This window comes from Brachyistius frenatus, unplaced genomic scaffold, assembly GCF_029030835.1.
Source record: "Brachyistius frenatus isolate BFR_SWC_R1_liver_20210118 unplaced genomic scaffold, ASM2903083v1 Contig_32, whole genome shotgun sequence".
NCBI lineage: Eukaryota > Metazoa > Chordata > Actinopteri > Embiotocidae > Brachyistius > Brachyistius frenatus.
In genome coordinates this window covers 2,137,222-2,164,111 of record NW_027210631.1, presented here as the reverse complement: position 1 = coordinate 2,164,111, position 26,890 = coordinate 2,137,222, and the positions used below count along the sequence as shown (strand labels likewise).

At 41.8% G+C, this 26,890-nt stretch overlaps 1 protein-coding gene across 1 annotated transcript; it reads left to right on the top strand.

Annotated features, from left to right (window-relative positions):
* The first annotated feature begins 3,508 nt into the window (after positions 1 to 3,508).
* On the top strand, positions 3,509 to 25,429 carry lrig3 (leucine-rich repeats and immunoglobulin-like domains 3). The gene is made up of 19 exons (XM_069700083.1): positions 3,509 to 3,985; positions 8,070 to 8,141; positions 8,248 to 8,322; positions 15,452 to 15,586; positions 15,768 to 15,911; positions 16,947 to 17,090; positions 17,254 to 17,397; positions 18,389 to 18,532; positions 20,804 to 20,884; positions 20,987 to 21,058; positions 21,563 to 21,634; positions 21,938 to 22,101; positions 22,426 to 22,761; positions 22,879 to 23,160; positions 23,287 to 23,763; positions 23,893 to 24,051; positions 24,143 to 24,283; positions 24,425 to 24,679; positions 24,771 to 25,429. Exons 1-19 carry the CDS (start codon positions 3,789 to 3,791, stop codon positions 25,013 to 25,015), a joined length of 3,339 nt encoding a protein of 1,112 aa, XP_069556184.1. The 5' UTR covers positions 3,509 to 3,788; the 3' UTR covers positions 25,016 to 25,429.
* The last annotated feature ends 1,461 nt before the right edge of the window (positions 25,430 to 26,890 follow it).

Below are 26,890 nucleotides of genomic sequence, written 5' to 3'. Positions count from 1 at the left end.
TCAGCCCATCGATGAGTGGGCCTATTGGGACAGTCTGATCCGTCCTCTGCTCTCCAAAATCCTCCAGGACTCCGCTGAGATCCAATCAATCACTCCGAGTGGGAAAACTATCCCCAGACATGGCGTTCCTGCCCCAGATTCCTGCTAGGATTTGTGTTTTTGTTTGGTTTTCCCCCCTGAGAAGTCAGCACGCAGAGACACAGGGAAAACAGCGAACTCCTTAAAGAAAAGTGAGTTATTATCGGCAGCGCTGATCAGCTGAGTCGAGTGGAACATTTTCCTCTATGGTTAGTTATTCAGTTGCGGAGAGAGAATTTAATTCCAACATATTTCAGCCAGTTTATCTCAGATGAGCCCGTTGGAATCACATCACATGGATCTTAAGTCAAATTAAATAATTTTTTCTAATTAAGTTAAACTGCTCCTTACACTAATCGCTTTAAATTGATGATGTAACAAACTGCAATATTCAGAAATAGAGTTTTTGAGTGTTTTCCAGGAGAACAGCATTAAATCAACTTGGCTGTACATCCTGTAAGTGCAGAATCGATACACAGCTCAACAGCCCAGTTTCTTTTTGGCACAATCCAATTTATTGACACTTTTTAATTAAAAATGCCTGAAGTTGCCAGCAAATGGAGCAACGGGGAAATGTTGCATGCTGTTTTGCCATCAGAAAATAGTTAGTAGGTGTTAGAGAGGGCACAAACCATAAACATCTGATTGTGATTTTGAATGTAAGAACATCTTTTTCAAATCAGAAATGTGGTGCAGGATCTTCTCTTTCAATAAATGTCTCTCACACTCTGAGCAGCATGTGGGGATTTCTCCTTCTGCTTTTCCACCATTTGTCCCTTTTTTAATACAAATGAGTCCTGACCTGACCAAACAGTGGGTGTCACACCTTTTGGCATCTCTTACAGAGGCAATAAACCATTCAAAAGACAACTTACAGAGAACAATGGAGCTGCTTATTATCAATCACCTGCTTTAAGAGATCACAAGATCACATCGCACCAAAACCATTCAGCCTACAGAAGTGTATTAGCTCAGAGGGATGTCTGGTACCCATGATGCGTTATATACTGAATAAGGTTTGCTGTCAACGCACCAACTGTCAATGATTACATTGCATTACATTTCATTTATCTGACGCTTTTATCCAAAGCGACTTACAATAAGTGCATTTCAACCATGAGGGTACAAAACCCAGAACAACAAGAATCAAGAAAATAAAATTTCTTCAAGAAAGCCAAACTACAATGTTGACGATCATATATTGCAGCCTGTTAGTTCAGTTTAGTTGATCACAGTGATCAGAAAAAGTCCCCAAATAATGAAATAAATACTCTGCATCTAAAATCCAAATTCTAGTGGATTGTGTTTATGGTCAGTTGAAATCTTATTAGGCAAAATTACTCACAGCTATAGTTGATACATATAATGGAATAAAACTGAAGTGTCACAAAACTGAGTTCTGGCACTTTAAAATGTTTATTAAATCAAACTAGTTGGTAAACAAAACAAAAAGTTGTTGAACAATCAAACTAGTCTTTTCTTTCTGATTAGCTGTCAGTAAATTTTACACCGATGAAGAGCTGTTGCATTGCTGACTTAACTACTGAACAAAATGTGCAATTGTTTTCAATAGGATTGAATTGACATTAGCCTAAAAGCTTAATTAAGCTGCATCCCTCAACATATCAGTTCATAAGCATTATCACACTCATAACTTGAGCTTCCTTTTTATTTATTTTTTATTTTTACTGACAAACGGTATCTGTCTTATTAAATATGTTCATCTAGCATAGCACGCCGAGTGACATTTATATTTCGATTCAGCATCACAACAAGTGTGACTTTGATCCGCATGTCTACAGATGAATGAGTTTGTGTCCTCACCTAGAAGAGGAATTGCCAGCGGACAGTGAAAGTATGACCTTGGTCAACAGGAAATTGTTTGCCTGAGGGGAACCTGACACATCTGCCTGGCCATGAATATCCCATGAAGGGCCTTTTTATGTGGAAATTAAAAAAGAGCACATAACTTTTAAATTGCAAATGAGAAAAATATCAGCTGGCTTTGAAGTGCTGAATGTCAATTAAATCCTCTGTTAATAACTTTAAGGTGAATGAGGTTGTTTTGTGTCCTACAACAAAGGGTGACTTCTCCTGCTCTCTATTTGGCTCTATTCATGAATTATGCCACCTACCTCTGAGCCTGGTTCTGTCGGAGGTTTCTTCCTGTTAAGAGGGAGTTTTTCCTTCCCTCTGTTGGAGGTTTTTCTCCCTTAAAGAGGAGGTTTTTCCCTCCTAGCTTATGTGGGAATTGTTGAATTGTTGGGTTTCTCTGTATAATATTGTAAAGTCTTGCTGTAAGGACTTTAATGTGTGAAGTGCCATGAAATAAACCTATGTTGTGATTTGGCGCTATATAAATAAAGTTGAATGAATTGAAGTGAATGTGCTCATAGATTCCTGCTGAGAGGAAAATACCCCCCCCCCCCAAAAAAAAAAAAAAAAAAACAAACCTGTTATTATATTATGAAATTTGAATGAAAACTCAACAGTATCCAGATGAGAAAACACGCCTCGCAGTTTTACCTGTTCTCAAAAAAATGTGGGTTTAATCTGAGACACTTACGTTACTGACAGCTGGGTTTAATTAACCATTGCACCAGGCAGTGGCTTCTTTTCTCTGTGATAAGAACCAGCACAAACAAGGGCAGCAAAGGCAGAAGTTTTCAGAGCATTTACTTAATTAAAACTAATGAGATCACGATGGAAAATGCTCTGTTGTAAAATGATAAACACATTAGTCAATTAATCAAGTCAGTCAAAAGAAAATGAATCGTTTAGTTTCTTTCCTTTGAGCTTTAATGCCAGATGTGCACTGGTTCCGGCTCCTAAACATGAATAAAACACGTTCTATTCAGCCTCTCTCTGTAGAGCCTGAGTTTCTTGGAGTATTTCTCTGCTGGGGAGACAAAAAAACGCGATTACATTTTGTTGATTTAGTTATTATAAGGCATATTTTTGACAATTTAATCAACCAAACTATTACATGATTAACCAAAAATTGGTAGATAAATCATTAGTAGCAGCACTAATTAGATTACACGTTTTATTTAAAATAAGTATTTTATCTGTATGTATGTATGAAAGAGATCAAGAATAATACCTATTTAAAATGTTGAATTATTGATACATGTCATGGCATTTAAACTACAATTGTACTATTATCGTTACTACTAATTACTATAAAAGTATTATTTTCTCACATCTCAAGTCCAGTAGGTGGAAATTTACACTTGAGAAAATACATACTGGCCTTAATACATTTGATTAATATAAATATCTCTCTTATGTACTAAAATGCTCCTTTAGCGGTCAGCAGCATGGACTCCATTTCCCATGCGCCATTGTGACCCCTCCCTCCACATACCTCTGCTGTGTGCTCACGCTGCGCTGTGGGGAGCCTGCACAGCACAAGTTGCCCCAACAGCAGCAGCGACGCGCACGGCACAAAAAGTTTCTCTACAGGAATGGGCACGTTTGAGAGGAACGCTTTTCTTTTACATCTCACGTCTACGATCCTCACAACAACAAGGAATTGGATATAAGGACCGTCCGCGCTGATCAGCAGCACCAGATTTGGGATATCTTTTTTGTGTGTGTGTGTGTGTGTGTGTGTGTGTTTGGTTCATATCTCACTTTGGATTTGGTTGCGCTCCATCTGAAGGTAAAACTAAAGAGGGGTGTTCTCTTGTGGGGCCAGAAAACCAAAAATGTGTTCCTCTGCGCGGCCTTGCAGTTTGGCGAGGTTTGCCGTGGTCTTTCTGCTGTTTCTGAGACTTCAGCGTGGATCTGGAGCGAACACAAGGACGTGTCCCCCTCCCTGCGCGTGTTTTGGGGAGCTTGTGGACTGCAGTCGGCTGAAAAAGGGTCAAATTCCAGACGCAATCCCGGAATGGACAGTTCAACTGTGAGTCCAGTTAAACATCCTTTATGTACCTTTATTACCGTCTGTGTCTGTCTGATTTGTTTATGATTTAAATACTTTTTTTTTATACAGAGTCTCTGCTCTTTGAGGAATAAATAGATCTGGGTTCTCCTCCAGCGCGGATGGGATGATCCACATTCCTGTCGTAGTAAAAACGGAATGGGTTGCAAACCACATAAAGAAGATGGTTTTGCAGGAGAAAGTCATTTCGCTGACTTTTCTTTGATTTGATTTAAAGTGGCTTCTTATATTATTAACGATTTGGTCCAGTCAGTCAACTTTTTAACCAAATAAAGTTACAAAATGACCAAAAAAAAAATTGCGTTTAAATCCGACTTAACCTCATTAACCCATTCATGTGTCGCATAATAGGTTTTATTTCTTGTATTGGTCCCTCCAGCAATATGTCATTCATCTCGAGGCCAGCAGGGAAGCCCAGGGAGGCTTTCAGTGTGTTTTTACACATCAATCGGCCATTGTCAGTCCCACTAAATCTATTTACAAAGTTTAAATTGATTATGAACACATTCACCCAGTGCCTGCAGGTATTCTGCTGTGATTGGGTTTGTCATGTATCTGTGTGGGGTAGAAGTAGTAGTAGGTACAGTCATGGTGCTACTACTTGTAGTTATTATAGTAAGACTGTTTATAAGTAGTTATCACACCATTTATCAATCAGATCCCTCATATTACAAATAAGTGCACTTAAAAGACATTCATAAAGTTTCTGACAGCATTCGCAGTGATTGTTGTTTTAGTCTCCAGATTTCAGTTTCACAAACCCTGAGGCCTTCAAAGCCACAAAGGGCATAAATCAGATGTGCATGTGTGCAGCATTGGACTGTTTCCTGAACTCATATTTCCATTACTCTCCTGTTTGTCTACTGGCTCTGTTAGTTGAAACGAGGCCTGGAGCCTGTTGGAGCCCAAACACCATACACAACTTTAATGGCGTGTTCCTCAGTGTGTTCTACTTTACAGATAATTATTCTGACTGGATTTTTATTGCCCTGCGTTAAGCTGGAGTACTTGAGTTTTATTGTCCTGTGTTGGGGCTGTAGCACTTGATTCAGTGCCTTCTCCGAGCTGTTGCCCTGACGCTGAATTCAGCTTTTCTCCTTCTAAAATGTGCTGCTCTGGAAACTTGACTTTGCCAGAGAAAACAGACCCAGGCTGAGCCTCATAACCGAGGCCCACAGTCGTCCAAAGAAAATGAAAAAAAAAAAAAAAAGTTCCAGATGGGGGGAAAAATTCTTTTCACTCTGGCATGCTAATTTACGAGTGGCTCTCCAGCACATCTTAAACCCCTTAAACCGCTCGACCCTTTGTTTTCCAGCACCCCATTATTTCTGCTGAATTAGCAATACCAGAGCCAGCGATGGTACTGATTAAGGAGGAGCGTGTAGGATTAGTTCCTAGCAAACTCACTGAAAGAAGAGGGGGAAGGAGAAAGTAGGAGGGAGATGAAGAAGAGGAGGAGAGCATGAAGAAGCAAGGTTAAGCCATAAATATCTGAGAGGTTGTTGGGGTGAACAGACTAAAGATTAATACAAAGATTTAATGCCTTTTCATGGTAATGATAAACTTAAACTTAAAAACAATTATTAAGTGAAAAATATGACACTTAGAGCTGAGCGATCTGAACAAAAACAAATATCACAACATTTTTGACCAAATACCTTGACAATCACTTTGCGTATTTTGGGGGATATTGAGAACTTCAGTCGCATAATAACATGAAACTTAATTTTTTGGGATTATTAAAGTACTTCGTAGCGACATCACGGGCACCATTTTATTGAGCATAAAATTCTAAACACTATAGTTTTACAAACATTTGTCAGAGAAATGTGATGGTTTTATTTTACCAGGTAAACAGTAATGTTGGATGACAACCTTTAAAAGTACTTCAAAACAATAATAGGAATCCTAGTGGGTAGCATTACAGCTAATGCTAATCTTTGTTAGGTACTTACCTGACTGTATTAATACCTGCTTCAGCTAAAAGCTTTAAGTTAGTAAGCTGAAATTCATATCCTACCTGATCTCCGAATCCCCAGATACAATGAACATTATTGAAAAACAAGATGTAACCACCACTTTTTGTTTGACCATCGTCTGATATTCAAATTTGCTTGTTAGCCAGTCAGCAAGTCTTTTTTTTTTTTTTAACTTGTTTTTCCATTCCTGCTGAAAGATAACCAACGCTTACTTTTCTGTAATTTTATCAAACTTAATTTGAAATCATCCCTCATGTCCCATTACAATGTAAAACATAAATGACAAGTTCACGTCGCCCAAAGAGAAGCTCATTCATTCACTTTTCAGTGTGTAACAAGAAAGCCGCGCAGAGCAGCAGATACAAGCTGCAGCCTGAACAAGCGTCTTATCTCGCTCCACTCGCAGCCTGCTTTGTGAGGGAAATGGAAGTGTCAGGGCTATTCAGCGTTTATCTTGGGAGTATGATAGGACACCTTTCCCATATGGCCCCCAGCACTGGAGTCACAACAACAACAACAACAACAAAAACACACAGCTGCATGCTTGTGAAGAAAAAAAAAAAAAGGGGGGGGGGGGGGGGGAAGATGGAGATGCTTTAGCGAGGCGAGTAAAACTCTGGTTGAGTGGTTCGTGAAACTTTCCACCAAAGAACAAAAACAGGCCCCAGAAAATTCAACAGGAGTGTTTCAGACGTTTGAAAGGCGTCCCTCTCGCTTTTCCCGGCATTGTGAATACATTACCAGTTGTTAGGTTCTCCCCCTCCTCCCAGAGCTCCTTGATGGATTCCAGATGAGGGAGGTAAAGGGGAGGAGGGGAGGTGTAAAAAAAAAAAAAAAAAAAAAAAAGCGTCTGGCACCATGGCGTTGATCATGCACAGCAGCATCAATAACTCCACCACTTTATGGCGCACAAGGCTCCGCTTGCCAGACTTCTTGAGATGGTTTTTGGGCTCCTTTTTTTAAAAACAAGCAGCAAAAACAGGAGTCTTACCCTCAGTGAGCTGCAGTCCAAGACCTTTATGTCAGGCCCGGATCCAAAGAGAGCTCAGACAGATCTATCTGAGCAACATTCAAGACTAAAACAGACAATAAGCAGCCTATGTACACATGCTTCTAAGAAGTTTCTAAAAATGTGAAAACTCCAGAGGAGCTCTGATTGCTACAGGTCTTTGAGGTCCGGTACACCACCAAATGTCAATAAAAGATAGTGTTTGATTGAAGTCAGAATAGGAATGTGATTAATACAAGTCCAGGCAAGACATCTGGACAAAGTCTCGGCCAGTAATAAAGTTCTGTCGACTGGCCTCGTCGGGTTTTGGCCTCCTGTCAGCACAAAAAGAATCTTTCCCCTCAGTAACTTATCAGCTTGTCTGCTTTGGCTGTGCTTGTCTGCATAGGCCTGGATATGAAGTGAGCTGTTTTGGCATGGACCGTCTCCTCTGTGTTACAAAGAAGGGATGAAAATCCAAAACCAGGCCTATAACTTGTAAGCCTTCTTTTGGGGGGTGAAGCAGTTTGTTTTGGAGCCTTTTCAGTTGCGTTCGCATGTTCTGCTCACAGAATCGGTTCAATCTGAGACTGACATTTCTCAAAAAGACCTCGAGGAGTTTTACGCAGTCTGGTATTATTTCAGGTAATATTCAAGTGATATAGCTGTAGTTTGAAAGCAATGTGCTGTCCTGTCTTCAAAACGGGAACGAACGTTAGAATCAGTTGAAGGACCTTTTAAGGAGTTGGTTAGAAATTAAGACTCAAGTTGGCAAGTTTTCTGTTTACGTGAGTATGTCAGTAATAAATCTCATCCTTGCTTATTATTCTAACCACCATTGTGTTCCATTTCATCACCGTTGCAGCATTTCTCTTAACCTTGCAGTTTAATTACAGAGACTTTTCTTTGATCCACTGTTCGCTGTGTTAAGGCAGAATAACACAGAGAATTTGGATGTAATTATGTTTGCTGCGTCGACCTAAATGGAGGACTGGAGCGAGTGAAGAACACAGAGCATGGTGTATACTTTTGCTGTAATTTTTCCTTCTTTTTTTTTTTTTTTTTCTTTCTCTCATAGGGACCTGAGCCATAACAAATTGCAGGTGCTTGAAAGCACTTTGTTTTCCAAACTACAACATCTAAGCGAAATGTAAGTGTGCCTGGTATTCTCAGCGCTTTTGAGGGTAAACACTGGATTTTCCAAACAGCTTTCATCACTGTGTGACTAAACTATTTCTTTTTCTAACTGTATACAGAAAGCTGAACCACAATGAACTGGAGGCGATACCGGATTTTGGCCCTTTTGTTTCGAACATCACAACCCTCATTCTGTAAGTAAACCTTTTCTTGAATGTGAACCCTTCTCTGGATTCTCACCTCAGCATGATCTGGAGGGTAATCCTCCAGCAGGGCTGTCACTGCTGGTTAAAGTAGTGAGATGGGAAGTGGTTCCTCCCCCTTCCTTCCCTCTAGAGAGCAACCCATTTGCCTGAGCCGGTTCCCAGACAGGGCAGTTGTAGACATGGCAGTTAGCCCCAGACGGGTCACGTGTTCGAAGACAAATGGCATCAACAGAAATGGAAATATTTTGTTTGCTGGCTTTCCCTGCTGTTGGTATATTTTTAACCTGGTGGTAGTGACGTGATGCTAGAAAGAAAGAAACTCTGGCACGTGAGAATGACTGAAATCCAAATTTGGTGATTTTTATGTAAGTGGATGGATTCTGTGTGGCCCTTTTATGGGACGTTGAAATGGACAATCTGGACACAAGGGAGTTTTTCTCAGCACCACAGTATGTTTTTATTTTCTTGGTATATCACCTCAAAGTTAATTTTGTCCCTCTTCTATGCAGCAAAAGTACTTAAAAGACTTGACTGATGCAATTCTTGCAATGAAAAACCGCTTGACTTGTCGTATTTCATCTCCTCAGACTTTAACCAGAAGATCTTCTGGAACATTGTTGTACAATACGTGCTTTCCGAACAACACCAGATATTAGCGCGTGAAACCTCAACTATTTTATTTGCTTTCTGTGGCATGTCTCTCAAAACCAACCAACGTGAAGATATTGTGGAAAAATGTGCCCGACTCTCAGCTGGGTGAGGCATATTCCTCATCAAGCCCCAACACGACACTCTGCGGCAGCCGCAGGCCGTTCAGTCTTCAGTCAGTCAATCGACAATTTGTTTGCAGGCGCAGCAGTGTCACCTCCAGCTATAAGTTTCTTCGTAACAGAGAAACATGAGCAGGGTGGTCCTTTTATTTAAAGGTCCTTGATTTGACACTTTTCAAGTTGTTGTTTTTTTTTATTTGTAGTGTTGATATCCATAGGAAGATATGTTTATGGTTCCAAGTACAAAAAAAAAAAAGATCTCAATATAGTTGTACATTTCCTCTCTTAAGCTTCTTTCTGGAGCTCAGGAACAGGCTCATTATGTGTCTGTGGATTTAAGACGCTTTGATATCAATGACCCTGTCTTCTGATTGGCTGATTCTTTTCTGGGTAACGCATACCTGGGCCAATCACAGGTTTTCTTCGGTCTTTTAGCTTGCTAGCTCTGCGATGACATGACTGCTCGGTGTTTTCTTCTCAGATAAAAGGTTGGACAGGTGCCTGTGCTGAGTGCAAACATGTGACAGTAGCATGTGTTTGTGACATCACAAACGTAGGGAGGTCCAAACAGCTCGCTCAAACAGCACATTTGCTTAATATGGGCTGTGTGCATTTCTCTGTGGGCCGAGTGTTTTGATATAGCTCGTAGACCTGCTTTATGATCCAAAAAAAAAAAATGTAAATCTGAATTTATGCAGTAGGGCACCTTAAAGGAAAGCTCCTCACACCTTAGAGGCTTTATTTTGCAGCGTTTTCCGAGGGGATTTTTGGATTTGGTATCCTTGTTTTGCTGTTTTTTATTATTTGTTCCACATACACCAAAGCACCTCAAGTGTGTAACTTGATTGTTCCCAGAATGGTTCAAAAGAGGCCTCATGCTCAACTTCCACAACTGCTGTGAGCTAGCCAAGTACTCTTGACCAACTCTGGGATACAGTTTGGAGCTCCAGCACACATTCACTTTCAAATTCCCGACTTTCTCCAAACCACGATTTTTTCATTTGATTTGAGGATGTTGTTCAGTTTGGTTTAACCAAAGTTATGTAATCTATTAAGTCTCCATGCCCCAGATGAATACTCCACCTTTGGAATTTTTAGTAAACAAGGAAGTTTGAGTTACACAAATGTAATGAACACAATGTATTTAGCCAACTAACACAATTAGTAATAGATTTAAAAAGGATAGGAAGTGTACGAGGAGTTAAGGGGATATTAGGAATGTCAAGGGTTTGATGTGCAGCCAGTGCTACTTTACTTTACCAACCTAATGTTCTTGAGTTTGAATGAACCCTGAGAACCCTGTGAGTTTTAATCACAACTGTATCATGAAACAGTGTTTTAAGTAATGGCTGAAGGGAGATTATAACCTTTGCTGAATCACAGATGCTATGACCACAATTGACCACAAATCCTACCTTACCAAGTTTCAACTTGCTCATCGAGCTAATAGCTTTAAGGTGGTGAACTACAGTTCATCATCCTAATCCTCCAAAAATGGCAAATGACTTTTATTTTGCTTACAGATGATTTTTCATAACAGTACATGTCACAATATATAGTTTTGACAGCAGTTTTAATTTGAGTAACATGAAAAGAAAACTTTCTGTTCACATTTATCTCGTCTAAAAAAACAATGAAAGGAGACGTGCCTCATTTGCATTAAAAAGATCAAATTTAAACATAAAACTATGACAATCCGCTGCTTTGAGTTTAAAACGTTATATTACCCTCAAAAATATCCTAATCTGTCAAATCCAGAAGACACCTCATTGTGGACTCATTATACTGTTGTGAGCTAGTGAAGTAAAGAGCATAACTCTTTTGAAATTAGTAAAAAAGTGTTGTGAAGAAAAAAAAAGCCCACATAGAGGAAGAAGAAAGGGAAATCCACACTCGCTGACTGTCACACACACTATCATCAGCTGCCAGCCTCTTTCTTCAGATTTGGTAGCACAGTGTGATTTTTCTCTTCAGTGGAACATTTTTCCAGAATTTCTCTCCCTTCTTCACTTTCTCCGAGCTGGGAGGGTTGTAGAGAGGAGGAAAAAAAAAAGACTTCGGGGTATCGAATACCACTTATTCAAACAGCCAGTCAGACATAGCGGCAGCTCTCGTCGACTTCTTTGACCTCGCAGCTCTGAGTAAAAACAAACGGCAATAACCCTGCAGCTGGTAGTAATTGAGTCGTGATCATCTTAATTAATTGAACAATTTCCCTGGAATTTATGGAGGGGGTAAACCCCACCGCTGCTAAATCCCTCTGCCTGTGTTCAGGGAGGGTTCAACAAATGACCATAGAGATTTCAGGATTGATTAGCTGTACGAGGTGAACTTCTTGGTGTGTCTGTTGACATGGGACCCTTGTTGGAGATGAGATATACAAACCTAAACAGGAACGATTAAAATAATTGACTGTGGCGTTTTCAGAATAAATATGTGATTGGGATTTATGATAATTTAATCACCTGTTTGGTTGCTTTTGATGAATGAAGTTATTGTTAAATCTAAAAAAAAAAAAAAAAGGTCCACGTTTACATTTCTTTGTTTGTCCGGCCAGTAATACAAAACCCAGATCCAAATCATTTAATATTGAGTCCCACTACTAGATAATCCAGCTGCACAGTGTGCACTTTTCAAGTCTATTCAGAATTATTCAAATCAATCCAGTCTATATGCTCGACAATTGCTATTTTATATTAATTTGAGCTGCACGTATGCCACATGTCTGAGTACACTGAAAAACAAATTGTGCTCGGTTTATGAAACCTTTACAATAGTTGATGTAAAACAAACTCAGTATGGCCGATGCCGATAAAAAAGGTCCTTGATTAGCCCTGATACCGATCTTTGAGATTGGCTCCAGGTATCCTTATTATTACGTGATTTTTGCATCATGTGCAACTCATACTAAAAGTAATTTTACATTGATTGATGAATTATTTCAGCGTTCGATTCAAAGTAGATCAGCTTTTTACAATCTCTGTTCTGTGAAGAGGGAGGACCGAGTAGTTAGTGAAAGTAAAGCCAGCCACAGTCATTGATCAGATATAGATAACTGTGCCAAAAATTGTATTGATTAAAAGATGAAAAACAAAGTCTGCCCGGCTTCAATTGCCTGATTGACAGGTAACCTCTGGGAGTTGCACTGCAGTAACACCACAGCAAAAGAGGACTTACCAAACAAAGAAATCCATATGCATTGTTTAAACTCAAATGATATAACACTCTGTAGTATTCTGGGCGTCACAAATACGCGGATTGTTATAATTATGCATTATTGACATGTTATTACGATGTGTTTTACCCTCCAGTCGATGTGTTCATCTGATCAGCCATTGGAGTGAGATATATGCAGAGTTTAATATAGCGTCTCGGCAGCGAACGCAGCGCTGGTTTACATTACAGGCGCCACTGCAGAGCGAGAGGGAGTCATCAGATGGCTTCTCCAAACTGTTCTTTTTCCAATAGGAAATACCACACACACACGCACACGCGCACGCACGCACACACGCACGCACGCACGCACACACGCACGCGCGCACGCACACACGCACGCGTACAGAGCTAGAGCGAGACACTTTTAGAGAATAAAAAAAGACTTTCCATTTAAAGATCTTCCCCCGTTATGAGTTTTATTTGCTACTCAGAGGACAAAGCTGAAAACACTATTAAACAACAACAGAAACTTCTTCAAGGATGTTGTGATTTTATGTAACTTGTCAGGGTGTAAATGTGGTCAGCTTGGTGGTGGATTCAAGTCCTCTGAAGTTATGTGAAGAGTGCTGACAGGTATGAGCTTGTGTGAATCCTTAATCATGTTGGTGTAAGGGTGTGTGTAAAAAGAAAAAAAAGAACCACTTTTAATACACACATTTTATTCTTTCAAGTTTCGAGAAGGTTTGGAAAGTCTGAAAACATGTGTGTAGATGAAGATTGTGGTTACATGCATAACTATTATAAAAGAGCATTACAGTCACTTTACCTGCAATGGAAACATTATCTGTGTCTGTGATCACATCAGCACAAATTTGGTGTCTGCGCGAGTCGACTCAATTTAAGAATGAGAACAGATATCATCAACAGTGAAGAGGCCTCAGGCTGCTTTTGACACTCGGTTGGCCTTCCATTGACATCTACAAGTAGCAGCAAAGCCCTGCAACCCCACGTTTAATGGCTCCATAATCACATTAAATTGGATGAACAAATTTGAAGTGTGTGCAGTTAATGTGTACAACGCTCACTTTGTTTGTGTGGAGAGTGACATTGACCGGCAGTGCAGATGTTGAGATGAGAGGGAAACGTGGAAAACAGAAGGGACGGCTGCATGCTGGACCAAGTTTCTACAATCATATTGGGAATATAGTTGATTTACTGCTTAAAGGCGAAGTACAGGAGATTAACCTTGTACAAAATGACTATGGTAGGATCCAGCAGCCGAACTGGAGGGTCCATCTCCCCGTCCTGAGGCAGGAAGTGTGCACCGATTCCCCCCCCCCCCCACTGGCTGTCCGAGGAAAAACTGGATAGACTGGTTCTGTCTCACCAGGCGGCCCTCCATCTCTCAGCGACCAGTCAGGGGAACATGAAAACTGAGATACAGGTGGTGTGCGGCACTTTTGTTTGGGACCTGAGGTCTGTGGTGCATGGAAAGCCCTCTGCAAATCTCCAAACAAAAGAGCTGCCTGTGCAGTTTTTATGGCAGACAATGAGCCAATGTGTTTTACTATGACCCGTAGTACTGGAGTTCCTGCACTCCAGGAAACGTCTTTACAATTTGGAGTGTTTGTGAAACAAATAGAGGCCGCGGCGTTGTTTTTTTTCTCCAGAAAGATACGAAGATAAGAAAGTATTGGCATGTTAGCCGGTCGGTGTTCCTACACCAAACTTCATGTGACAGTTTAATGCAGCTATGATTTGATATAACGGTTTCACCAGTTTCATAGAATGGCACATATGTAATTTGGGGAGGTTTGATGAGCGTAGTGACTTACACCTTCAACCAAACCCCCGATCGAGTGTCTGTCTCTGGGTTAGCACGAAGTTGTACTCAAACTTTAAAGGTGTTTCATTCCAACGTTGCCACACATTCCCACCAAACTCTTCCATCCATCCATCTTGGCTCTTTGTTGACTGATACATCTTCCCTCAAATCGAAAGATTACAAAAAGGTGTTGAACTTCTGGGATGGAGAAGCCCGTTTCTATGGAAATATGTGCACAAACAGCGAAGACGTGTGGAAATTGGGTCAGTGTTACCACACGGTCCTTTGAACAGGTGAGACGTCTCGATTTCACAGCAGCGCGGTGCCACACTGTCTCTGCCTGAGGTGGACCAAATGAATATATAACTGAGATTAGACTTAAGCAGGAGAGTTTGTTGTTGTTGGTGAGAACAGAGGCTGAGCTGGACGTAAACAGACGGGTCGCATCTGATGCCTGATTTGTATACTGAGTGTTAAAACCACCTTTTCTCTTAGATAAGCAAAGGAACAACATTTACTGTCTTCGTCTTCGTATTACTCAGCAGATAGTTTCAGCTCTATCCGTGACACCTGCCACTTTGTTCTGCCAGTCAGTTAATTGACAGATTCCAACAATTAAACATTAATGGCACCGCATCCCATATTTAACCTACATTATAAATCGGTCCTCAGTATTTTGTTTTGTTTTACTGCTGCTGGAAAAACGACTCAGAAAAACTAACATCTTCTTGGTCAGCAAGGTGTAGCTGGAGGAAGGACTGCCACCGTCGCAATGAATACTGAAAACGAGGCCTGTAGTCTGGTGCATCGGAGGGAGTTCCCCCATTCCCTCCTCTCCACTCTCTCTGCTGCTGAGTCTCATACACAAAGAGGGCACTGTACCGGCTCTGTTTATAACTAAGCAGTCCCTGCACTGCAATTTAGGAGGCGTGCAGCTCAGGAAATTGCTGGCCTCTGCCGAGGCATGCTTTCACTGAGGGAATGGTATTCATCAGCCAAGTAATTGGCAGGTTACCTTTTTAAATACCTTGTTGGTAATTACCTTATAAACAAAATAACACATAACTAAACCAAAAGGTTGTTTGGTGTGAGGAGCAGTGACATGAACAATTTGTTGGATTTTATGAAATATGCATGCTACATGATCTGAAAAAAAAAAAAAAAAGGATGACTGAGAGTTTCACGTTGGGTGGTAAGTTTTAGCTTTCCAGGCCCATGAGAGTTTTTTTTTTTTTTTTTTTTTTAGCGTGGCCTAATTTAGGGACTTGACTGTTTGTATGTCTGGTAAGATAAAACTGTTGTGCGCCACTGGTCAAATACACAGTATTTTTGTCATTTATTGGAGCAATGGCGTCTGTATTTTCAGAGCAAACAACAGAATCAGCAGGATCTCTGAGGAGCAGCTCCGGCCCTTCCTCGCTCTGGAAACGCTCGACCTCAGCAGCAACAACATCGTGGAAATAAAGGCCAACACCTTCCCCGCTCTGCCCCTCAAGAACATGTGAGTGTCAGGACTTTATCATGTGTCCAAAAGAAAACACTTAAATCAGAATATATTAGTGAATCTGACTGTTGTCATAACCCCAGTGCATCGTAGGCCTTGTGTCACATGTTAACACGGTGATTATTGTAACATTTTTGTATATTTTAAGCAAACTTTATGATTAAATCTTTGTTTTCAGGTTCCTTAACAACAACCGTATCTCCTCGCTGGAGACCGGCTGCTTCACCAACCTGTCCAGCACGCTGCAGGTACTTCGGCTCAACCGCAACCGCCTCTCCGCCATCCCAGCCAAGATCTTCCAGCTGCCCAACCTCCAGCATCTGTAAGTCCATCTTTTTTTTTTTTTTTTTTATCTTGATTTAAGAACTATCACAATCGGGGTTACACGTTTTATTAATTATTATTAATGATGCATGTTTTTTTTGCATCATATATACATTTTCATACTTTGCAACATCAATTTCAACTTAAACTCATCTGTCCCCTTGGAAATTTGAAATATTGATGATAGCAGAAGGAAAACTGAAAGTTATAAATTGTTTAATCAAGATTCAAAGATTTTCCCACTTGTTTCATGCAGCTGCTCATCTCATGGGCAGAAAGCTGATCGGTCTTTTTCAGTCTGTGATTAATTTAGTTCTGGGGAACATTAAATAGCTGAAAATATTCACTTTGCTGCAGATTTACATACATTAAATATCTGCACAAATGACCCGTTATTGAAGGCGTTCAGACCTGACAGGTTGATACATGTCTTACCATTTTCCTTGTTCACACTCTTAACACTAAAGACCTTTTTTCAAATGGAGAATGAGGTTTGGACATTGTTTGGAGTTAAAAATGAAGCTAATGCAGCTTAAATTGCCTTAAAGTGCAATACCACTGAGGGCCACTAGGGGCTGGCTCCCCCACAAATCTGGCTCCAGTAGACTTCCATTCAAAAAGCATCAACTTCTGTCATTGAATACAAAGTCAATACATTTTTTTCTACGGGTCATTATGGTGTCATTTGCTAAATTCCCTCCTTCTAAACAGTGTTCTGGTGGTCCTTCTGAAAATAATTCAATCATTAATTAGATATTATGCATGAAAGTGAGCTATGTTTGGGGTTTTTCATGGCCTCTTCCCCAGCTCGTCCAAACATGGTCACTTCTAGCAACAAAAAAACAAGATGACAACGGCCAAAATGGCAGACTGGAGGCCTCAAAACAGACAAACCAGTGGGTAACATCAGGCTCGGTTGCCACTTCTATCCGTCTGATTCACACATTTGCGTTCTCACGTACAGCTCCTCTAGTTGAGTTCAGGGCTGCAGTCCATGTGTAAAAACAGCTTACATGTGCTGCTTTTGTTTCAGAGAGTTGAGCAGAAACCGTGTTCGCCGTGTGGAGGGCTTGACTTTCCACGGCCTGCACGCTCTCCGCTCCCTGAAGATGCAGAGAAACGGCCTGAGCCGCCTCATGGACGGAGCTTTCTGGGGCCTCAGCAACATGGAAGTCCTGTAAGCAAATTCTACAAGCGTTGTACATTAAGTTCTCCAACGTGATGAGATGTAGTATAAAGTCTCATTATATGGATGTATGTGTGTGTGTGTGTGTGTGTGTGTGTGTGTGTGTGTGTGTGTGTGTGTGTGTGTGTGTGTGTGTGTGTGTGTGTGTGTGTAGTCAGCTGGACTATAACAACCTGACGGAGGTGAGCAAGGGCTGGCTGTACGGTCTGCTGACTCTGCAGCAGCTCCACCTCGGACACAACGCCATCAGCAGGATCCGACCTGACGCCTGGGAGTTCTGCCAGAAACTCGGCGAACTGTGAGTCCACCTTTTTTTTTCTTTTTTCTCTCCCTCCCTCTCTCTCCTTCCCCTCCCTCTCGTTATTCCCTCCTCACTTTCCTTTCCATTCACACTCTGAACTCCCAACACTTCTCTGTGTTGCCTTCTCCTCCTCTCTGGCCCTCCCGCCTGCCCTTCCTCACACTCCAGTTCCTCCCGCCAGCAACCTCCAGAAACACACACACACACACACACACACACACACACACACACACACACACACACACACACACACACACACACACACACACACACACACACACACACACACACACACACACACACACACGTGCACGCACGCACACACAGACAAAGCAGAGTCTCTTGTGCTCTGCCAGTCAGTGCCAACATTAAAGCACTGCCAAAATATTACACAAGCCTTTGCCTCTTTTCTGCTCTGCTGTCACTCGAGCCAAAACATTGGCCTCCAGAAGTCCCACTTATTATCTTTATTATTATTATTATTGTAAATGCCATTTATTAGTTGTACTTTCTTTCCTTTGAAATATCCGCAAACTTCAGTGACTCCTCAACCCATCAGCACATTTTCCAGGCAGCAGATTGAGTTTCCTTTGTTGTGGCTGTTGTTTACAGCGACGGCCAGCTCAGTGTTTGTCTGAAGGATTTTTCAGATAGGTTGTTGATTTTCTTTCTCTCATACTGCCTTTCTTGCTCTTATCACATGAACTTTGGAGTAAACAAGCCGCCTGTGGGTTGTAAACGTGTTCAGTTATCTGATCTTTTTCTGATCTGAGTTTACTTTATAAAGAAAGGGGGAAAAAAACAGGCAGACGAGAATTGTTTCTTTCACAATTTCTACATCAATGAAATGATAACTTAAGTCTGAAAACACAAGAATCGTTTTGTTGTTGTATTTTCTGGCAGGATAAAATACATCTTAAATGAGTGGATACTGTATTTGCACACTGCTGTTATATAACCTTCCTTATTGTGTGTGTCTGTCCAACAGCAACCTCTCGTCCAATCATCTGTCCCGGATGGAGGAATCCAGCTTCGTCGGTCTCAGCCTGCTGGATGACCTCCACATCGGAAACAACCGTGTGAGCTTCATCGCAGACGGAGCTTTTCGGGGCCTCTCCAACCTGCAGATGCTGTAAGTTATGTTCAGTATTTTACCTCAGAGCACCTCAGGGTTTGTATTTTTGTGAGAGTGTTTAATTTTTCTGTTTCTCTGTGTTTTAATTGGAATATCTGCTATTTGTGGCAGTTTTAGTATTAGTAGTCAAAACATGGCCAGAATCCTTTTTTTTTTTTTTTATTTTTTTTACCAAAGTCTTAAGCAAAATCAATTCATCCTCACCTTCAGAAAAACTTCATAACACATTAATAAAAGCCGACCAAACAAAGCCACTCCAACTGAATGTATAAATAAAATTTAGAAATTAAAAATTTCAGGAAACTAGAAAAAGAATACAGCCTTGGACAACTTCTGTGGAGGAGTGATTTTCTCAGTGTTTCAGCTAACAGTAACCACAAATGTACCTACGAGTCCATGAGCTGCTCTGTTGCTCCTCCCAGCCTCTTCAAAGTCACCTCCACCCACAATCCTCTGCCTGAGTGGAAATATCCTGCCCGATTTGTTTTGGAGATGTAAAATAGATTACTGTGTTGCGGTCTCTCCACACACACACATTAAAACAAACAAACACAAAAAACCTCAGGAGAGGCACAACCCCGACCTCAACAACTCACCCTCCTCTGCCCAACGCGCCCTCCCTCCTATATTCACCCCACCCCCATTTCCCACAGAAAGCCTCTGTAACATTTCCCCCGGTTGGGACTTTTTAACTGGAACCAAATGTGAGCTGAGCTGCTGAGGTCATCATAGGGCAGGTGTGCACCAAGGTGGACATGGATTGCTTCAGGGCTTCAAACCCGCCACCCCCCTCCTCAACACCCACACATGCACACACGCACACACACACACACACACACACACACACACACACACACACACACACACACACACACACACACACACACACACACACACACACACACACCCTTCCTCAATTTCAATCAGCCATAGCCAGGCATGCTGAGGAGGAAAATAGCTGTTTGAAAGCATTAGAGCAGCTGACGGATCAAAGGAGGCAATTTCTCGGGGAAATTCTTGGCTTTTAGTGATGTTCATACTCTGAAACCGTATGTTTAGTTGTTTGGTGTATTTTTCTTTCTGTGGATAGCAGGATAAATGTCTCCTTTTTTTCTTTTTTTTTTCTTCCCAGGAGTCACAGTTTGAGTTTAGTTGCAGAAAATGTTTCAGGGAACATCAACAGATGGGTCAGGTTCCCTCAAAATCAAAGAGCAAGACTTCTTTGTAGATTTTCTATTTTGCCTTGATGTTCATTCATCATTCAGGGATATAACCATTAGAGAAGTTCTCGTACCCAGAGTAGTCGTAGTTCTGGAGTTCAAACGTAGCCTAACTATATGTGCTGTTGAGTGGAATTACACAATTACACCACAGAAAGTAGTTCATTATTTAGAGATAAATGTTTAGTTACAAATGCTCCATGTGGGTGCTGAATCAACTCATGGAGCTAACATTAGCTTGTTAATGAGTCATAAGTAATGGAATAATGACAAACTATGACATTGCTGCTTTGTAATAATTGAAAGTGGGATGATATAAAATTTCATTTTGAAAGAAATAACACTAATTGGGTAAGGCTAGTGTGACCAGGTATGTGTACATGGAGTAATATGTACATTTCAGAACGAGTTGGGACATCTTAAATTATGCAAATTTGCCAACGTTGTTTGGTTATTCTGTCTTTAATTGCATCTCTACTGAGTAACCAGCGAAGTTCTAACGAGGCTGTTTTGAAGTTCCAACCAGCTGCTGCAGAAAGTGGGTCTGTTGAAATGCACCCTGGGAAATGAAGTGGATGAGTTTGATTGGATTTCTTTGAAAGTAGAGGGCTTACTAAAACTTTTTCATGTTGTTGGACAGATTAAACCACAGAATGTGATTAATATCACAGATTCACAATGTATTGAATGGTGAATTGCTTTGAGGATAATGACATACATATTTGAATTGCATGCAGAATATATTCATCCCCTTGAATGAAGTTTAAAATGTAGCACATATGCTACATTGCATTGCTTCCTTGTAAAACCTTTTTTTTTTTTTCCCCCGATACAACACAGAAAAGCCAGTGCAGACTTTTAAAAGTGCCACAAAAGCCAGGAAGTAACTTCCTGTTGAGGCATGGAGTCGCTTTGAATATAACGTCTCAAACATTTTCCTCCTCACACGAAATGTAAAGCCACATAAAGTTTTATTAACATAGCAGGCGCAGTTGTTTTCTGGGTGTGGATTTTTTACAATGCGGTCTGTCTTTGTTTCTTCTGAAAGGGATCTCCAGAATAATGAAATCTCCTGGACCATCGAGGACATGAATGGACCTTTTTCTGCTCTGGACAAGCTGAAAAAACTGTAAGTTTGTGATTAATCTGCCGTAATGGAACACATGAAATTAGTAGGTTAATAAGTAAAATCGAGGTTGGGAATTGATCAGACTTTTTGTCGTTTTCCCAGATTCCTGCAGGGGAACCAGATCCGCTCAGTGACCAAGAAGTCTTTCTCTGGCCTGGACGCACTGCAGCACCTGTGAGTCGGCCTCGTGTTTCACTGATTGTTTCCAAAAGTCGGAGCTGTAAACTAAGCAGGCTGAATCACACTAAGACACAGAGGTTGTTTGTTAGCGCTGTACACCCAAACTGTCTTCTCCCATTCCTCCGCTTTGATGTGGAATGAAGAAAAAAACTCTGCCATCAGTATCTTTACGTGTGTGCCAGACTATATCGATCACCAAGGCAAGTGGAGAGAGGACTGTGTGTGTAAATGTGTGTGTTCGAGTGTGCAACAGCTGCATTTGATTCTAATTAGAGTTTTTTCCCAGACGTTGCCAGAGCTCAAAGCAGCCCAGAGTTGGGCCTCTCTTGATTAACACAGAAAACTGTTGCCCAGAGTTTTATTGTTCTGGAACCCAGACCTTTTTCTTTTCTCGATTGATGTTTTTGTAGCCTTCCCTCCACACGGCTGATGTCGGCAGAAAAAGCTGCCATCTTTCCGCAAGGATCTTACCACCCCTAATGTTTTTTCTCTCCGCAGAGATTTGAGCAACAACGCCATCATGTCCGTCCAAGCCAACGCCTTCTCCCAGATGAAGAACCTGCAGGAGCTGTAAGTGTGATCGTGTTTAAGGACAGCTTCAGTTAGTGCTTCAGTGTTGATGTAGGACAGAACACCAGGTGAAAGTCATTATGGTCTTCTGGGGAAGTCAGCACCAAACAGTGCTTACTTCAGTGTTAATAATGGGTTCACAGTTTCCTTTGTCTCCTTCCTTTGAAGGCGTTAGTTTACTCTAAAAACCTAAGCAAGGGAGTCTCAAAATCTTTTGAGTTTTCACTCACAGACTACCAACTGTTAGAAATTAATTTACTGCAGGGTGAATTAAATGTTTTTGGTATCTTCTCCACTTGGCAGCCGCCTGAACACCTCCAGCCTCCTGTGCGACTGCCAGCTGAAGTGGCTTCCCGTCTGGGTGGCAGAACAAACCTTCCTGCCCTGCGTCAATGCCAGCTGCGCCCACCCACAGATGCTGAAGGGCAGGAGCGTGTTCGCAGTCGGCCAGGAGGAGTTTGTGTGCGGTGAGTGACGCATTCACTCGGTGTAACACCTTGACACACGCGTACCATAACGTCTCAGAAACGTTCATTTATCCAGGGCAGGTTTTCCATTTACAAACTGACCCAGATTGTTCAGTATTTTCCTACCTGACTCCTGGACAAGGTAGTGAGTCTTCATGAGAGGAACATGGAAATTTACAAAGTCACTAAAGTCACTAGGTTTTTCTCCTCTCAGAGCTTCATCCGCAGAAATATTTCAGAAATCTTTGAGACTTCACACCTGGACACAGACAGGTTATGTTGTTAAACCACAATTTAAAATATCTCTTTTTGTTATTCACCCAGATGACTTCCCAAAGCCTCAGATTACCGTACAGCCGGAGACCCAGTCGGCCCTCAAGGGCACCAACGTGACGTTCGTGTGCTCTGCAGCTAGCTCCAGCGACTCGCCCATGACCTTCGCCTGGAAGAAAGACAACGAGGTTCTGAATGACGCAGAGATCCACAACCAGGCCCACCTACGGGTGCAAGGAAGTGCGGGAGGTGAGACGGAGGTGACGGAGTACACAACCACACTGCAGCTTCGTACTGTGGAGTTCTCCAGCGAGGGGAAGTACCAGTGTGTGATCTCCAACCACTTTGGATCGTCCTATTCCAATAAAGCCAGGCTCACTGTCAACAGTAAGTCAAGGATAGGAAGAACCATTTCACATGTCGCTCTTTGCAAGTGATAGCTTCTTAAAATGCCTGTAAAAATCTTAAATGGTCTCATTTCAAGGTCTTTCTCCCAATTTCTAGTGCTGCCCTCCTTTACGAAGATGCCCATGGACTTGAGTATTCGTACTGGAGCGACGGCTCGGCTGGAATGCGCTGCCGTTGGTCATCCTTCCCCACAGATCGCCTGGCAGAAAGACGGAGGCACCGATTTTCCAGCCGCCCGCGAACGCCGCATGCATGTCATGCCGGAGGACGACGTCTTTTTCATAGTGGATGTCAAGACGGAAGATATCGGCGTTTACAGCTGCACGGCTCAGAACACAGCCGGAGCTATTTCTGCAAATGCTACGCTAACTGTTCTAGGTGAGAAAGTCAGAAGTGACCACCTCGAAGGATGGCATGAATGATAGATAAACTTTGTACACTGATGAATTACTCTTACTCTCTTGGATCAATGTCACCACAACCTCTCTACTGCTCTTCTTACAGAAACGCCTTCCTTCTTGCGTCCCCTTATGGATCGCACCGTGGCCAAAGGTGAGACCGCCGTCCTCCAATGCATTGCCGGCGGCAGCCCTGCCCCCCGGCTGAACTGGACCAAAGACGACAGCCCTCTCACGGTGACCGAGCGCCACTTCTTTGCAGCTGCCAACCAGCTCCTCATCATCGTTGACGCCGCAGAGGCAGACGCCGGGAAGTACACATGCGAGATGTCCAACACGCTGGGCACAGAGAGGGGCAACGTTCGACTGGCGGTCATACCAAATCCCAACTGCGACTCTGGAGTGCAGGGCAACGTTGGGGTCGGCATGGTGAGCGGACCGGGATCTGACGATGATGGCTGGACCACGGTGGGCATCGTCATCATAGCAGTGGTGTGCTGTGTGGTTGGTACTTCCCTGGTGTGGGTGGTCATCATCTACCACACCCGTAGACGGAACGAGGACTGCAGCGTCACCAACACAGGTTGGTTCATGGGGACTTTTCTTGTTTTACTCGGTATTGCTGATCATTAAAGTACCTGAATTCTTCTTCCTTCCATCTGTTGACTGTAAAAATTAAAGTATGATACAACCCAATGTCCGTGTGCTCCAGATGAGACCAACCTGCCTGCCGACATCCCTAGCTACCTGTCATCACAGGGCACATTGGCTGACAGACAGGATGGCTACATCCCGTCTGAGAGCGGCAGCAGCCATCAGTACATGGCTTCATCGATGAGTGGCTTCTACCTACAGCCTAAGGACATAAACGGTAAACACCTGCCCTTTCTTCTTTGTCTCTAAAGTAACTCTTCAGAAAGGTCCTATTTTTCATACTTGATACCATTACTTCACCCTGACAGGTCTTTGTCAGCTGGATACAGGAAGTGAAGCAGACATGGAAGCGGCCATTGATCCTTTGCTATGCCATTATCAAGGTCCAATTGGCTCACTACTTCGCCGAGATAACATGTACTCCAATGACCCATCAGAGATCTTTACAGGTCTGTAAAAACTCCCTTCGTCTTGATCCCACAACAGCACCGTTTGACTGTTGGTTGATCTAGAATAATACATTCAAGTCTCCCAAAGTACAACTTTCTCATTTTGTAAAGGAACCAATCATTTCCGTTTTTTGCATTCAGGCTGTCCCGTCGACCAAAGGCCCGTCTGCATTGACTCCTACAGCGGCAGCCTGACCAGCTCTAAACGGAGGGACTACTTCCTGTCTGAGCATTTTGACCTCTGCTCTTCCACTGTCTTGATGCAGCTTCCCAACGCCAGTCTGCATCACAGCCCCTCCCATCAGGAGAGTGATCAACGACCGCCCATGGAGGAGGCAGATGTGGGAGACTACGGGAGACCTCATGAGTGTCTTTCCCCCTGCAACACCTTCATGGGTAGGTCTTAAGTTAATCTTAGTTCATTTCTGAACTTTGCTGATATTGCCTGTACATCGGTCTGACTTCTTCTCGCACTTTTCTCGATCAGGAACATTTGGGAAAGCTCCCTGGAGGCCTCAGCAGGAACTTTATCCGGGATTCAGCCCATCGTCAGTGAGGCATAACGGAATAACTCTTCATGAGAACCCTTACGCTGCTCCGGACGCCGATTCGGATCACGAGGACAACAATGCCAACAAGTACTCGTCATCAGAGCCGGCCAACAGCATCTATGAACAGCCATTTTACAACAGTCGGACTGATCCCGTCTCACAGCGCAGAACGAGCACTTAACTGAGTGACTGAGCTCCTGTCTGCTCTGACTTTCATGAAGAGGGCGACCAAAAAAAAAAAAAAGAACCTTTCTACCTCACTGAATGGACAATTTTGCAATAAAAGGACTCCTCAAATGTGCAACGGGTGAATGTAAAGGACAACTTGGTGTTCCTGCAGAGACAAAAAGGAGCATGTTAACAGCTGTTCTTTGAGGACACAGATTCAGTTCAATGATATAGATGAATATATACATTTTTATATAAAGTTTATTATATTTTGTAAATTGTTTATAAACAGATTTCATTATTTTTGCTTACATTTTGTGTATTTTGCAGCCCTGCCTATTCAATTATTCCAGCTTTGAATGAAGCAATGTTTTGCACATAAGTAAACAATAAAAAAAAAACACCTTAATGTGTGCTGCTACATTCACTTAAGTGCTATGAGTCTTCAATGTGTTTGCTGGCTTCAAGAGAGGTATTACGGATTCAGTGCTGCACGTGTTGGAGGTTTAAAACCTTTTAGAGCAGAACCACAGACCGCCAAGGACGATACAAGTCTGTCATCAGTCAGCCCTCCACAGAGATCAAGAGGATGTTTAACTGTTTAATATCACAGTTTGGGTTGGGCAATAACTCAATAAAACTCAATATTATCATATACAGACTTTCAGTGTGATCGTACTGTGATTACAAATTAATGAATCAAATCAAGCTGAAAACTTCGGTGTCAGGCTCGTTTCCATATTGAAATTTAAATAATAATTGGTAAATATCCTTAATGTCATCGTAATGGTCTCAACCAAATTACTCAGCATTAGTTGCTTTGGTTAGGTTAGGTTAGGTAGTTACTTTATTAATCCCCAAGGGGAAATTTTTTTCACTTGGTTACCCATAGGCAGTGCTGTGGTTGGGCCTCAGCTCAAAATCTCAAAGGGTACTGTTTTTGATACGACTACTGCTGCTGCTAATGTCGCTATTGCTTTTATTGGAGCAAGTATTGCATCCGCCACTATTGATTGAGTTCTTTTCATTAAAGAAGGGAAGACATTTTGTACGAAAGTGCAAAAAATACACAAGATATTAGCACTGCTCACTAAGGCATTAACTACTTATACTATCATTACCGTAACTTATAAAGGTATTAAAGGTGTTATGTCTACAATAATAAATAGTTAACCGCAGTTATTAAGTAAAGACAACCACTACTATCGCTACAACTACTAGAAGTAATAATTGTTAAAGCAGCAATTGTGTCAAAGAGTTAGGATTTAAATAGGTTTGGATTTCTTAGCTTTTTTAACCCTTGTGTTGTCCTTGGATCAAAATTACCCGCAGCTGTGTTCAACCAAGTTCTATTTTATTTTCATATTTTTTGGGATTATTGGTGACAAGGAGGCTGTGAGGGTTTCTTTAAAGAATGATGACCAATGATCCCAAAAAATATAGAAATAAAATAGAACTTGGTTGAACACAGCTGCGGGTCATTTTGACCCGAGGACAACACAAGGGTTAAGGTTTGTCCCAATACAGTGCTCACATGCCCATGAACATGTTGAAAGAGCTATCAGTTGCATTCGCCCTGTTTACACCGGTGACGAGATAAATTCTTCCCAATGTAAAGTGCCAAAGAGACTAAATCCAGTCCTTCTTTCATGCAACAAAAAAATATATCTTTCAAAGCTAATCTTGTTAAGTTCCCCACCTTTTCTTTATATCCCTCCACTGCAGCTCAACAAGGAAACAAAGAGTTCATTTCATGTACACTTTGCACGATACCAATCATTACAATTATTACTTGAGACCACTATCATCAATAGTAATGTTGTTGGTGCTTATAATCAAATATAAATTAAAATAATTATGTGTAATTTTGCTAACTCAACAAATTGCT